The following is a 15,586-nucleotide window of genomic DNA, read 5'->3' on the forward strand; positions in this document are numbered from 1 at the left end:
TTTAGGCGGGTAGTGTATCAACGCAAGCCACGCATTGTTTTCCCCAAGACACAGTAGCTGCCGTGACTGTGAGCATAATGACTTAACAAACCAGTACAAAGGCCGTGCATTACAGATTTAGACACATGGTATTGTTGTGAAAGTACATACTCCATACTTCATTGTCACCATCATCCATTTTCATGTCATTTAAAAGACACACTTCTCTATAGTACATGCTGTATTTTGTGTGTTGTAACAGCAAATAGAGGGTTGTGACGATGACACAGTCTAATTATGTGACCTATGTGAGAGTTTTTTGTAGTTTTTTTTTTTTTTTTAGATCTGTTCACATGGTCTGAAACTTGTAAATGGGAGATTTCACTTCTATTTTGAGCCCATGTGTGTCAGATTTGTATTCACGTCAGTAGTGACTCTTTCTAGTACTACCTCTGGGGGGGATTTACTGTACATGCTCTTACGTAACCTAATTCCTCAGCCACAAAAGGCCCCTTTCTATATGTGGCTTTCTTCAGATGAGGGGAAAAATTAAACACCTATCTTAGTAAATTGTTATTACTTTTTTTTGTTTGTGGTTTTTATTGGGAACACATTTCTAAATTATAACAGATAGATAGGATAGATATTTTATTAATCCTTCACAGGACATTACATTTGTTACAGCAGTTCATTCACAGCTAACCGCACATGGCCACACATAACATAAAAGCACAATGTAATTATCCACAGGAAAAAAATCTTAAATAAATACTAAATTATAAATACTAAAAAATACTCACTTCTAAAAGAAAATATCCATTAATATTAAATACTATGTAGTGTATAAAATATCAGTGTGCAAAAGTGCAGTAGTTAAAAACAATGGTTATATGTGGTTATATGGGAAATGCTTTCACAATAGTATTCCTATCATTTATGCAATAATTTAGCTGGGTTTATTACTTTCATTAACTATTGTGATTTTTGAAAAATGTCTGTTTTTCCTATTTTTACTCCAGTTGTGTTTCTTTTAGCATCATAACTAACTAGAAAATACATTTCTGGCAGAAAATGCATGCGGATTCTGAGACCCGAAATGCATTGCTCAAAATGCACAGATATGTAACAATTTGCCTAAAAGATATTAAAGCTCAAATGCTCTGACTACACTGCTGAAAAAAATGAAAACTACTATATAAAACTGGTAGAATTGGTAGAACACATTGCTTGAAAAGGTGGAGGCAGTATTAAAATTAATTTAATACTATCAAATGTGCCTAATTATTGGTTATAAGTCTTATGTCAGCGAGGGCAGAAAACTGTTTTTGAAAATGTTTAATTTAGGGCAGTCATGAAACTGGATTCAGTACATTTGCAAAGCAGCCTGTAGAAATGTGCCCTTTGGTCCAGCTTAGATCGTGCTCAATCAGGCAGACTGAAGGAATGCATTCATGGACGCTGACCTTTGGTTTCTAAGGGCAACCAGTCTGAAGAATGTGGTGTTTTACTAACAACTTTGTTGACATTTATTAAAAAAGTACCAAAGGTTAGAGCAAGTTAAATGAAGGATAAGCTAAAACAGCAAGAAAGAAGGAAGAAGCCTTTTTCTGCTGTTTTGTTTTCTCTTAAAAACAAAACAAAATTTGTTTTTTGACACAGGTTGAATTCCCTGTTGTTAGCTTAAAAACTTTAGCAAATGTTAGCATAAACTTTTAGAAAACTAAATTGTCTAAAAAAAAATTGTCAAAAAATCCAGTTTGACTGCCAGCACTCACAACAAGTAACTTAAGGTAAGTGATACAAAATGTCTTTTTTTTAACCCTAACTGTTCTGCTTAGGTTTCCATGAGCTGCTAATCACACATGTTAGCCTCTTAGCATGTTAGCTAGAGCTGGCTAAGTCCATGCTCACTAATTGCCAAGTCTTAAGCCCTGTATTTCAGTAGCTCACCACTTAATGATGCAATGCTGGGCTAATGGACCAGTGCAGCTCTCCACCTGACCACAGACTGACGCGGTCTCTGTGTTTACTCTCTGTTACCTTGGTAGCCATTTTACGGAAGTGAGCAGAGGTAATCAGACACCTGCGGTGCCGGGTTTTGCAGGTCCCCTCCCAGGAAGGGAGGAACCTGAATGGAGGCGTCACCAGACTGGGTCGACCAGTAAGACACATTTTTTTCAACCTGAGGGTTTTTTCTCACACAGCAGCACACAGGGCTTTCATGTAAACTGGGAGACAAGTTACAGAAAACAAACTAGAAGTAGCTTAGTCTTGGATACCGGCACATAAAAAAGGATAAGCAGCAACTTTTTGGATTGTACCACGCAACTTGTCGGAACAGTTGGGAATGCTTTTGTGAAAGGCAGGTGAACTCTGCTCTCCCAGGGAGATTACAGCAGGACATGCTTCCAGCCACTGAACAGCTTCACTCCATTTACAGCCTCATGGGAATCTTGCTCGCACAGAGGAGTCTGAACTGGACAACACACAGTCAGCAGTAGATTTTATGTGATGTTATGAAAGTCTACCATACAGAACCAGTTCTGCGTGTCACTAAACAGGACTACAGGGTAGTGTTGTTATAATTGGCGCCCTCCCGGAGAAGGTAAGAGGAGCCTGGGAGATTTGTCCATACAAAGGCCTTTTGTTTCCCAGCCAGCAGCAGAGGTGGAATAGGAGCAGCTTGGATAACTGGAGGTGGGGACATTTGTGACATTTTCAATGGACACTTTGGCAAAGCTGTTACCTGTTTCGCTTTGGCTCTTTGCTCTTAGTTGAAGTGACACTTTGAGCAAAAAATGGACAGTGCGAGCAGTAACTCAGATGGAGCAGATAAGCAGCCTGCTAACTCCCTGCTGAATGTGTTCAGCAGTTTCTTCGGCCGTGATAAATCTGGATCTGTAGATATGGAGTCAGCCGTGCTGATGTCTTACAAGGAGCTGTCAGATGAGACGAATCCTCTTCCTGACAGTGGTCAAAATAGTGAGAACAAGCAAGGGAGTGAAGACATGCATCAGGATAATGTGACAGCTTCCTGTGATACAGCGCAGACGGCTGAATCACTGGAAACCTGCACAGAGTCTGAAGTTAAAACAGCAGCTACAGCCTCGCTTGACCATGAGCTGGTCCAGGTCACAAGGGTGGAAACTTATAGTGACAATGAGGAAAATGAGGAGGAGGAGGCGACCCAAAGCAGCACTAGTGGGTCCGAGAAGCTTGCCAAAACCGGGGAGTCTACCTTACCTGGGGAGGACAAAAATTCAGTGCAGCATGGTGATGAAGATGCGCAAAAAGATGCTAGTGAGTCAGAAGTAGAGTACCAAGTGCCTGTGTTTAGGACACACAAACGTAAGGAAAGATCACGTATAGAAGCTATGTTATATCCAGAAAGGTTTGTCAACAGAAGTGATTATAAGTCAGTCCTGATCTCTTCAGTTTTGAAAAGGGGAGTTGCTGGCAGCCCTAAAGAGGACACCACCATCGTGTCTTTGGATGTAGACACATCTGCTGCTGTAGAGAAGATTAAAGACAATGTGCGAACAGATGAGGACGAAGAGTTTACTGGCATAGATTGCTCCCAGCCTGTTGCTTCAGTCATATCTGGAGATCTTGCCTTGGAAGCCTCAAATCATAATGCTGCCTCACCTTTAAAGGAGGACTTAGATAATGCACAGAAGAACGAGACACATGAGCAAAGGCCTGAGAAGGGGACTGAGGAGTCTCACTCTAGCCAGGTGTCCTCCTCTGTTCCCTCCAGCCCTAAAAATCCTGAAGTTTCAGTCCAATCATCCTCCAGTCCGGAGGAGCAGTCAGACTTTGTCAGTAAAACAACTCCTAAAACGTTGCTGTCGTCTACACCCGAAGAGTCCCCAGGTGACATGCAGCCAAGTTCCAGTCCTCCCTCACAAAGCACAACTGCTCCAAAGACACTAGATACAAAAACACCACCTCCAGCTTTATCTGTTTCCCCATCCAAGGGCACTGCGCTCTCCTCGTCCCCTTCCTTCCAAATGCCGGCGCTCTTCAGTGGGTTGCGTGTGCTGAAGAAAGGAGCAGTGGGGGAAGACAGGGAGACAGTGTCAGAGATTAAGCAGAGTGAGAAGGATGCTGACCTGGCCCTGCTCAGCCTGAAGAAGACGGTCAACAAAGCCAAGCTCTTCCCTGATCAGAAGACATCAACGCCAGTCAAAAAACACGCAGAGCCTAAGCCAGTTGCAGAATCTAAAAGCAATGCAATGGTACAACTCAGTCAGCTGCACAACCTAGGCAACCAGGATGAGAAAAAACAGTCAGACGATGCTGATCCTGAACACGGCAAAAAACAGTCTCAGAATGGAGAAAAGGTTGTGGGAGAGAATGTTTCAAGCCCAGAAACCCCCACAACCTCACCAGACAAGAAGAAAACCTCAGATCTCGCCTATGAAACCTTCAGGAGCATCTTTGGCCCGAAAACTGTCAAAAAGGAAAAAACTGAAGATGTGGATCTGGAGGCGGTGAAGAAGAAAATCAAGAATGACAAAGAAAATCTGAGGTCTATTTTTGAGAGAGCCTCCAAATCCCCCAGCAAGGAACTCATCAGTCCCTTAGAGGCTTATGTATGAATCATTTTCATCTTTCCTTAATGGAAATTTAAGTTTCACATGTGGTTTGTGCAAATATAGGGTCAAATTGATGCTGTATCACTGCATTGCCAGACTGACATTTTTGCATGTTTCCTCCCCACAGACAGAGGTCACGTCTCCTACAGACAGCGAGGACCGGACCCCGGGGCGTCTTCAGGCTGTGTGGCCCCCACCTAAACCTAAAGATGAGGAAGAGAAGGTGGGGCTCAAATACACAGAGGCAGGTAAGAACCGCAAACTTGTTGCTTTAGACACTGTTATCTTTTTTTACATCTAAGACCTGGAGGATCGCTGGCCACTGACACACCTCACACTGATTGGCTTTGTGGATTTAGTATTTAAAAGGCAGTATTTATGAATGGATCTCTTTAAAGAAAAGCAGAGTCACCACTATCACACCTTTAAGCACTCACACTTAAAATCTCTAAGACAAGTCATGCAGAGCTAGCTAAGCATCATTAGCAGGCTGTAATACATCCTTTAAATCCATTTAAGAGCACAGTGAGGCTGTGTCTGCATCCTAATGCCGCTGTTTGTGTGGCTGCCGTTTCGTGGCACCACAGGATCGCATGTGTGGGTGTCAGAGGTAAGAAACATTTAATGGAATCGAGTAGACTCTGGGCAGCACGCCATGTTTGGCCCACCTTGTACTCTAAAGGTGTAATGACACACAGATAGGTTAGAAGCGCACACACTGTGGATAGGCTGATTCAATTACAAAGTAAAAAAGCTTTCCTTTCATGTTCTGGGTACAGTGAAATTGTGTTTAGCTAAAAGCGTACAGTGCAAAGCAGCAGCAGCGTGACAGCTGTTGGGTGTTCTGTGTAGTGCAGCATCATTCCTGGGAATAGATTAAACCGAGTGAGTGTGGATTATTTTGGTGATTGTGCTCCAGGGTCGGGCTGTGCTCGTGTGAGAGAAAAGTGTGTGGAACTTCAGAAGCAGAGCAAAAGTCCAGACTGCAAGCCATATAGATAAACCAACATGTGTGCGTTAACAGCACATGCATTCCTTTAAACAATGGCCCTTGATTAGAGTGCTACTTGATTGGTGTAAATAATTTACTATTAAGTGGAGCTGCAGTATCTTAAATTGATTTTTAGAGTAGCTGCCCTCAGATTAATCATTGTTACAGCACAATGTTACTCATTACAACAAATGGCAAAAATGTTGGTCGATAAATAGACCATGTTAATGCATCATCACAAACAGAAGCATCTACTCCATGTTATCTTGATTTTAGTCTTAAAAGAATACTTAACCCACAAAATGATCATTTGTATATCAATAACTTATCCTAAGAAGAAACTAAGAATGAAGAAAACGTTTCTTAAATGCTTCCATGGCGAGCAAAGAATCCAAACACGGCGAAAAATTTTGATAAATTAAATTCGTAGGGGTCTTTTGATATAATCTCACACAGCTCATGCAGTATAATCCCAAAGAAATGCAGTTTTACTGTATGCAGTCTCACACATGGATGGATGTTGTGCCTGATTACGCCTGTGCATTTGAACTCTGCTCAGTGTAATGCATGAGCAGAGTTAAAACGCATGCGCTTGCCCAGGTGCACTGCTTCCATGCAGAAGTATTTTAAATAGTAAGGTTTTAGCCAAAATGCATGTGTTTGTTAAGTACTTAGCATATGACTAGATAAATGAGATTTTGATTCCACAAGTAGACGAGTTGTGTGAGAGTTTGTTAACAATTTTTTTCATATAGTTTTGTTGTTGTTCAACATGCCACCCTTTGCTAGAATTCAATTTTTTAAAAGAAATCTCAGTTTTTGGATTCTTCATCCATCTTGGAGGCATGTCAAGTCAATTCAATTTTATTTTATTTATTACGCCCATTATCACAAAACAAAGTTTGTCTCAGAGGGTTTTAAAGCATACATCACTCTGCCCTTAGACCCTCACATCGTCTAAGGAAAAACTCCCCAAAAAACCCTGTAAAGGGGGAAAAAAAATGGTAGAAACCTCAGGAAGAGATCCCTCTTCCAGGACAGACAGACGTGCAATAGATGTTGTAAATAACAATTGAATTACAATAATGACAAAATGTGAGGAAAAAAAGATTTTAAAAAAAGGAACATTGGGCTAGTAATTGATATACAAATGGTCATTTTGCAGGGGAAGTATTCCTTTAATTGTGAATAGGTATAAACACTTTTAATTGTAAAAATGAGATTGACATTGAGATGTAGACTTTTAAACTTGGTATTGTAAGATACAAACATTATACACAGGGTAGGGAAGGGTAGACATGTTTAGACAGTTTTCAAATACAACTGCAACATCATGTTGTGTGATGATCTTTTCAAATGAAGTCATCTCATTAGAACCAACAGATCTGCATTTTTGTGTGTGTTTTGAAATGACAAAATGTTTTGTTTTGGCTTCCATTCGAGCTAACAGTGTATTTCAAAACTGGTTGGTTTAGTTTTAAATGTGACCTATTTAAAGTAAAAGTGACCCACCCTTTCTCTAGAATCTTACCACTAAACAGAAGCGCATCCTGTTGGTATGCCTCTTGTCTTGCAGATTAGCTTGATAATGATTTACCATACCAACCTATTAGCCAGCAGCAAAAAGAACAACAACATCTGTGATTATTGCATTGAATGGACACATTCCAATGTGTATTTAATAAATCAAAGCGAGTGTATGTTCTTGTTCTGCCTCCTTTCAGAGCACCAGGCTGCCCTCTTGCAGCTGAAGAGAGAGTGCAAGGAAGAGCTGGAGAGGATGCATGTAAGTTATCATATGACATAAGCAGACATGTTCAAACACTGACTGAAAATAGTTTACACATGAGAGAAACCTAGCCCAGGCACCTCTGTGAGTGATGACTAGTAAAAGGAAGTTAAGTGTGGAGGTTCTGACAAACACTAATAAATATGCACAAACAGACATTTGGGATTTGTGAAAATAAGTTTTGCAGTATGTTTTTGGCAGTAATTCCAATGTGTGAGATGTACATGTACAGAACATTAAGGCCCCTAATATTTTTGAATATCCAAAGTGACAGCGCAGTTGGCTCGCTTGAACACAAGATGGCACTAAGTAAGCATTAAATGTTCAAGTCCAGCAGCTAGGCTGCTGTTCAGCCTGCTGCAGTAGAAGCTTTAAGATGTCAAAGGTTTTGATGTTGCCCAATGCTGCACAAAAAAATGTCTTTTAAAAGGAAAATTAGCATTAAGTAGTTCAGTAAGCAAGTTTTTTAAGTTTTAAAGTTAATTTTATACATTTACATGTTCTGAAAAATCATATATATAGGCTGAAATGAAAAGCAATTCTTAAATGGGATTCAAATTTCTCTTAGATGTGCAACCTGTCTTCATGATAAAGAGATATTGTATGAGGAAATTTGTTGCAAGCTATATTCTTTAAAAAACCCAATAGATTTAGAGTAAGTGCATTTAGTGAGTAAACCAAAAAAACAAACATAAAACCTTTGACAGACTTTAACAAATAGCATCATCAAACAATTTTTAATGATAGTTTAATAAGAATATAATAATAATGTTCTGATCTGTGACTTTGAAATTACCTTTAGCACTTAATTACAAAAAGTGAAACTAAAGTTAATTAATTCAGTGACATAAAATATATATATTAAATATTGTATCATGTAAAAACTGCAGTGTGTCAATTAAAATGTTTCTAAAAAAGACATTTCATTATCATTCATTATTACATAATAAGAATGTGGGCTTCTGTGATGTTCTGTATTGGACATCCCCGTTGTTTTTAATGTGATCGCTAACTCCAAATCAGTTTATAGGGGAAATTTACCCATTTTCAATTCCATATATTTTATACCTATGGTCTAAAACAGTCCATAAATATTAGTCAAAAGTAACCGCTCTCTCCCAAATCCAAAATGCAGAGTGCTAAAACACAAACTTGTGATTAAACATTCCCAGACTGTGGCAATAACATATTGGAATTTTTAATTTAGTTACTGTTCCTCTTGAGATGACAGTTAATTCATCAAAAGCATTGGTTAGGAACAGTGTTTCACAGGTGTTTTTCGTCTGTCTAGAGTAATCGAAACTTAAACGTATTATACACCCTTGGAAAACTGAAAAAAAAAAACATATTTGTGGCCATGTTACACAATTTGTACCACTGATAAATTGCTTTATGGACTGTTTCCTTGAAGAGTCTGACCTCAGAATTGGTTTCTCAGCCTGTCTGCGTAAAGCCTTTAATTTGACGTCGACCTTTTAGAGGGCCGATGCTGACACTGAGAAACATGTACCACAGTCAGCCCACAAGAAAGGGTGGGAACGTGCCTAATGCGCTTTCTAAACTGACATAAGTTAATAAGGAACATGTGTAGGATTTATGGCAAAACAATTTCCTTTCTGTATCAAATCAATACTTCGCTTTGGTGGGATTGTTTTTCATTGTTCGAAATGTCAAATGAAAACTGGACCAGATTGTTGCTGTAAGAGTCGAATATTGATCTCTGATTGAGGAGATATATGAGGTGGAAAAAAATGATGTTGTTTTTTAACCAAGAATCACTGTCGTGTAGACCCATCGGATGAATAGATAAACATTTATACCCAAGTTTATTTGAGGAAATATATCCTCAGTTACCTAATATGGTCTGATTTATTCTTAATTTTTTTTTACCGCAGTTTATGTTACAGAACATACATCAATACGAAAACAGTTTCATTTCCCCTGCTATTCAGATTTTCCAAAATTAAATAACTTTATACAATTTGGGAGAGATAAAGTCTAGACATAAAAGCTCTGTAGTATGTCAGGAGGAGGCATGAGGAAAAATAAATTAACACAAGACAACATTATAGGGTTGACAGAAGTTTCTGATACTCTGCAATTGTTTTTTCTCTGACTGTATGTCCTCACAGTCCGACTTTGAGCTTCAGATCTTCCAGCTACGAGGTGAGCATGCTGACTCAGTATCATACCTGGAAGGAGTCATTGCCAAAATGCAAAGAGACAAGGGGTATACTACAGGTCAGGAGCGGGGCGAGGTCCGCGATGTTGCAGTGTCCACCGCAGATGACCTGACACCTAAGACCTTTCGCACTGTTAGTATCCAGACAGACAGAGAGTACTTCATCAAGAGCCCTGAGGGTGACGGTAGCGCTCAAAGCCCCAACCAAAATGTGCCGAAAAAACTCAACTTGGACTCTATCGGACTAAATCTAAAAGCTTCAAAGGCCCCAGGGCCTCCTGGACCACCGCCGCCACCACCACCTCCTCCCCCTCCGCCACCCCCGCTCCCGGGAGGTGGTCCACCACCCCCGCCACCTCCCCCTCCCCCTCCTGGCCTACCTGGAGCTAGTCCACCGCCTCCTCCCCCTCCTCCAGGCGGTGGCCCGCCACCTCCTCCCCCTATGGGGGGCTTCAGTTTGGGCCCAAAGGTGGAGAAGGCCCCACGGAAACATGCCATTGAGCCAGCCTGTCCAATGAAGCCTCTTTACTGGACCAGGATACAGATTCAGGACAATAAGTACGTATAACATTGCTTATATCACTCATATTGCTCTTAAAGGAGAATTGTGATTGTTTGCAACTTGGGTCTTATTTTCAGTCTTTTGGCCGTCATTTCAGTTTGAAATAATAACATTGCACTCAAAGTTATTTATAGAGATCAGGGAAAGTGGCAGAAAGTCCCACCAGGCAAGAAAAACAAGCAGTCAGATGAATAAACTGTTTAAAACAACACTCCAGATTTATTTCAAAACTAAATCAAAGGCTAAGTTTGGAATCATTGCCCAATCTGTCTGTTGTAAACATCCAGGTCAGTTTACAGACTGACTTCATGGTTCAGCTTTGACCTACCATACTAACCATAGTTGTGTACATATTATTTTTGTGTGCAATTAGGGATTATTGCCAACATTTCAGCAGTGCTCACTTTATTTTTTACCAACAAATAAAGTGGTTAAGACAATCTGGTGTAAATATTGTATGTTTACAACCTCTCCAAATGTGTGGACACAGATTTCAAGCCCCACAGGACGTTAATGTTGCAATGTTGCTAAGTTCCCAAATACAAAAATGTTTCACTGAACTTATAAAAATGATGTCCAAGCCATAAAAATAAGACCCAAATTCTAATAAACTGGAATAATACTTTAAAGGGACAATTCATTCCAAATCAGACATTTTTTCCCTCTTGCCTGTAGGGCTGTTTATAAATCTAGATTGTTTTGGTGTGAGTTGCTGAGTGTTGAGGATATCAGCTGTAGAGATGTCTGCCTTCTCTTGAATAAAATAGACTTAGATGGCACTCGGCCTGTGGTGCTCAAAGCGGCAAATAAATACATTTGAACAAATCAACAGCAATGTCTTTTTCCAGAAATCATGACTTGGTTACTCAAGAAAATCCACAGACCTTGTGAGCAGTTTCATGTAGAAATAATTTTTTTGCGTCTACTAATTAACAAGAGGCTTGTGGCACTTGAGATGTAAACATAAATGGCATCTTCCTCGGTTGAGCCGTAACATTAACTTGCTCAGTGATGCTCAGTTAGCATAAGATGCACAATTGCACAATCCCTTCTTGGCAGAAAATTGGTTGGTGGATGTAGTTCAGTAGAAAGAAAATAGTTCCTACATGAAACTGCTCACAACAAGGTATTTGGATTATCTTGAATAATGGGGTTATGATTTCTGGAAAGAGATCTTGCTGCTGTGTTTTTAAGTTGTTATTTATTATTATTAGCGTTATTTTCCCTTTAAGTACAACAAACCTAGTCCAATGTAGTTCTATTATATTGGAGAGAAGACAGACATCTCCACGGCCAATATCTCCAAAACCTGCACTAAAACAATCTAGATTGAAAAACAGCACTACAGGTAAGATGAAAAATATGTAATTTTGATTTTGATATGAATTGTCCCTTTGAGTGGGAGTGAGCTTGCAAAATCACTAATACACACAAACCATATAATAACTTCTTACACTTTTATTTCTTTTCCCTGAACTAAAATGTATATCCAAGACTACAGAAAGCTGAAGACGAGCATAACTTCAGTTCATAATTGTATTTATTATTTTTTACTGTAGTAATTGAGTGAACAACTTGATTTTCATCAGCAAACTTTTTGGTGGATTACTGCAGATTGTCATCAGAGTTTGGTTTAGAAATTCCAGAGAGACGGCAAAGGGAAGTTACAAGAGTGAAATTTTTATCCCAGGCTAATGCAGTTCTAGGCCTCATTGACCCTACTCTAATGTGGTCTTAGTTTGGCCCTGAACACTCGTGTTGAGAGAGATACCAAAGATATGGTTGGTGCACCACGCTGCCTCGTCTACTGGCCCTTTTCAGATACTCTGTAATTGTAAGTGGATTATCCAGCCCATTTACAGTGGCTGTGGTTGCTGCCTCTTAGTGCTAGGCTTCCAGCTTTATAGCCTTGTATTTCCATGGCTGGATTAGTGGGGGAAACTGAGTTGCGGTTTGCACTCCCTCTCTCTCTCTGGTCCCGGCCCAGCACTGGAGGACTGACTGACTACACTACAGCAGTTTCATGTCAGCTATAAATTTAACTGTAAAGGGCCAAGTTAAGGGGCATTAAATGGGTCAGATGTTTAACTATAGCTGGATCAGCTGTGTGATCTCTGTTAATGGTGTGAGGTTTCTGAGTTATGAGGGGGAACAGTGTAAGGTTTGAAATGGCGCCAGGTGTTAAAATGTAAGCCGAAACACAAAGTGCGGTTGGCAGCACACTGGACAGACTTTCTTGGGAAGCTGCGTAAAGAAAAAGGAACAGAACTCAATTACAGTCATAATCCAGTCAATTAGAAAGTTGTCTTGCATGGAAATATTTCTAGGGGTTTGGATGTAATTTTCTTTTCCATGCTAGTTTCCTGCACAGTTGGGTTCAGCTTTTGAGGCTGTTTGTTGGACTTATTTTCCTCAGTGTCTCAGGAAGGAGTGCAAAAATCAAAGGCGGATTTTGGGACAGTATCATTATGTCTTCAACAGAAAACCTCTTGGCTGCCCTAGATAATACTCTTACCACTGCAATAGGAGGCCAACTGCATGCAGAAACAATTGGACTTACTCAACTTACTCTGAGTCACTGGCAATGCAGCTGATTGTTCTGGTATTAAAGCCATGATAATCCTGCCAGCAGTTAGTGTGCTGAGTCCAGGTTCTCCTTTTTTCACTGCAAATTGGCCTCAGTTTAGAGAGATTGACCCAACGTTCTCATGAGCTCATGGATGAGCTGTAATAAAATGATGACCATGGATGGATTACTGAACGGGCTTACCAGGCACAGGCCTTGGGGTCCAAAGTGTAAGGGAACCTCCCTGGTCTTAATGTGCAAAATGTAACTATGTAAGAGAGGTTCTTGTACGGTTCTGTTTAAGATTCTTGGTCCTGTCTAGTGAACCTGACTGCCCTTCCCCCTGTTTCTGAGTGGACCCATTGCAATCAAGGATGCATCATCAATGGAAGTCATTACACAATGGCAGTAAACAATTGTGACCAAATTTCAAATTGCATTGTTTATCTCTGAAGTTTTGCTCCATTATTACAGGTACTTGTTTTTACCCAAAAAACAAGCATGGACCAATCAATAATGAGACCTCAGCATGCTCTTGTTTTCCTGACGATTTCTCTCTTGACTTGCAGGAACCAGTACATAACCTGTTCTATATTGATGGAAAAGAGGTTAAGAAAAATTCATAGAAACTGCATAAACATAAAATAACTACAAACAGGGGCTAATCAGCCACAAAGAAACACAAAATGACCAAAGAAAAATTTCTTCAGAAACAAAACAACTACAAAGTGATGCAAAACTACCACACACAAAATTACCAGAGACATAAAACAAATACATTTAGACACAAAACAACCTAAAAAGGTATAAAATTACCTCAGAGACGGAACATTTCCACACACCAAATTACAACAAATACACAACCACAAAAAGTTGCATAACAACTACAAAGACACACAAAACAACAAAAAATAGTGGCATAACCACCACAATGTCTGTGTTTCTTGCTTTTGTGAAGGAGAGATGGTGGGACCCTCAGCATGTCTGTGCCCAGGGGCCCATGCTTTCATAATCTGCCCACGGCTGTGGTGTGTGAAAAGACGACTGGAAACCGGGAGTTAGGCAGCGTATTATAGAAGTTGTCATTCCAAAATATTTATCAGGATTAAGTTTATTTGTTAGCAAGCCATTTGATGTCTGTTTTATTAACAGACTGAGAGAGGAAAAACAGAGACAGATGTGATGGTAACAGCAACAGCGTGCTTGACTCCTGAACATCCTTTTGACTTTAGACACCTCTTGTTCTTATTTTTGCCTCTGTTTGTTTTTTCCTCGTTACTCGGCAACTTCTGAAACAAAACATCGCCTCCCCTATTCTCGTTCCATTTGCTGGAAATGATTCTATATTACAGAAACGAGCTTGTCTTAAACTTTTTGCTATTTTTATCACCTAGCTCATAAACAGAGCTTTTTAAAGTTAAGATCGCAGTCACTCCTGCCAAGTTTTTGTGGGACAGCAAAATGGAAAAAGCAGTGGGCAGGTTGAATAAACATCAAATATGCTTCCACAAATAGAGCACACAATTTGTTTAGCTCAAGGAAAGTAACCTCGACATTTCTAGCCTGCCGCTGTGAGCCATTGTCATTTTAAGTCTCAGTTTTGATGCTTACATTTAAAGTTAAAACAGCATAATTTAAAATATAATCGCTTTGTTTTCCAGTAACAACACACTCTGGGGTTCTCTGGAGGAACCAAACATCGTCAACGCCAACGAGTTTGAGGATCTTTTCTCCAAGGCCACACCACAGCCAAAGAAGAAACCCCTGTCAGACACCTACGAGAAGAAAGCCAAAACTAAGAAGGTAGGTTATGTTGCTCAACTCAATCTTAAGTTTGGGTTATATCCTCTCATTGTCTCATTTTTATGCCTCCTCGCCAATAGCAATGGCCAGAGCATTATGTTTTTTGGTTGTCTGTCTGTCCATCCCATATCTTTATGAGATAATTTCTTCAAATTTGGCACAAACATCCACTTGAACTCAACAATTAACTAATTACATTTTGATGGTCAAAGGTTCAAGGTGATCTTGCATCTGTCTCATTCTCTTGAATGGAATATTTCAAGAAGACCTTGAAGGAATTTCTCTAAATGTGGCACAGACAGCCACTTGGACTTTCAGACTTAAAAACTTTGTATGAAAAACAAAACAAATGGTCAATTTTTCATACTGAACTGCCATTCGATTGGCATATTTCTGGGTCGGATACAGCCCTACTAATTATAACAAAATTGAAGACAAATGTCTAATAGAATATAATAACAAAGTGATGGCATTTTATGTCCAAAAGGTCAAGATTTGCTTCACTGTGATATAATAATGTTCTGCAAAAACGCTTTTCTGGCCATTATTCAATGTCATATCTCAGGCACAGAGGGGGAGACATTTGGTCAGATTCTAAATTGATGTGTGTGAGGCCTCCATGTTTTCAGAGATATGGATCTAAGTTAAACATGACTGGTTCACGGAAGCATACAACCACAAGGTGGTAATTCTAGTTTCCTCAATGCTGATTGTGTGAAAAGCACAATTAAGGTTTTTTTTTTTTTTTATTTGATGGTTATTTTGGTACTTTCTCTCCCCGCAGCCACCTGAGGGCGTTGTTAGCATGCTTTCTTATCAAGCTTTGTTTAAAAAAGGGCTTTTTCATGCTGTCATGTTCAATCATAAATCAAAGAAAGAAATAACAAGAGGTTGAACCTGGAAGAAATGGATTGCGACTCTCATCAGGTCCTCCTCCAGACTGTTGCCTGCAGTTGCCAGGTTATGCACTGGGCCAACACCAGCTATCAGTTTATGAGTTCACTCCCTTGTATTTTTTTGTGTGCGAGCCAGACTAACTGTGCAGGATTCTGATGTTGGTGTGGCTTCAGAATTACGTTGTTTAAACCATCTTTTCAAGCTTCAAAGTTTAAAGAT

General features: G+C 39.8%; 1 protein-coding gene across 4 annotated transcripts in view; it reads left to right on the top strand.

The window, feature by feature from the left end:
• LOC121953414 (formin-1-like) overlaps positions 1 to 15,586 on the top strand; it is a 66,367-nt gene that overhangs the window by 12,678 nt on the left and 38,103 nt on the right. For 3 of the 4 annotated variants that reach the window (XM_042500490.1, XM_042500491.1, XM_042500493.1), the window contains exons 1-5: positions 2,157 to 4,574; positions 4,705 to 4,825; positions 7,293 to 7,354; positions 9,490 to 10,097; positions 14,329 to 14,470. In XM_042500490.1, the coding sequence (XP_042356424.1) occupies positions 2,778 to 4,574; positions 4,705 to 4,825; positions 7,293 to 7,354; positions 9,490 to 10,097; positions 14,329 to 14,470 (2,730 nt within the window). In that variant the 5' untranslated portion in view covers positions 2,157 to 2,777. Of the gene's footprint in view, positions 1 to 2,156; positions 4,575 to 4,704; positions 4,826 to 7,292; positions 7,355 to 9,489; positions 10,098 to 14,328; positions 14,471 to 15,586 lie in introns of those variants that run through there. The other variant, XM_042500492.1, reaches the window with a different exon arrangement.

The sequence above is a fragment of the Plectropomus leopardus genome, chromosome 14, assembly GCF_008729295.1.
Source record: "Plectropomus leopardus isolate mb chromosome 14, YSFRI_Pleo_2.0, whole genome shotgun sequence".
NCBI classification, from domain to species: domain Eukaryota; kingdom Metazoa; phylum Chordata; class Actinopteri; order Perciformes; family Serranidae; genus Plectropomus; species Plectropomus leopardus.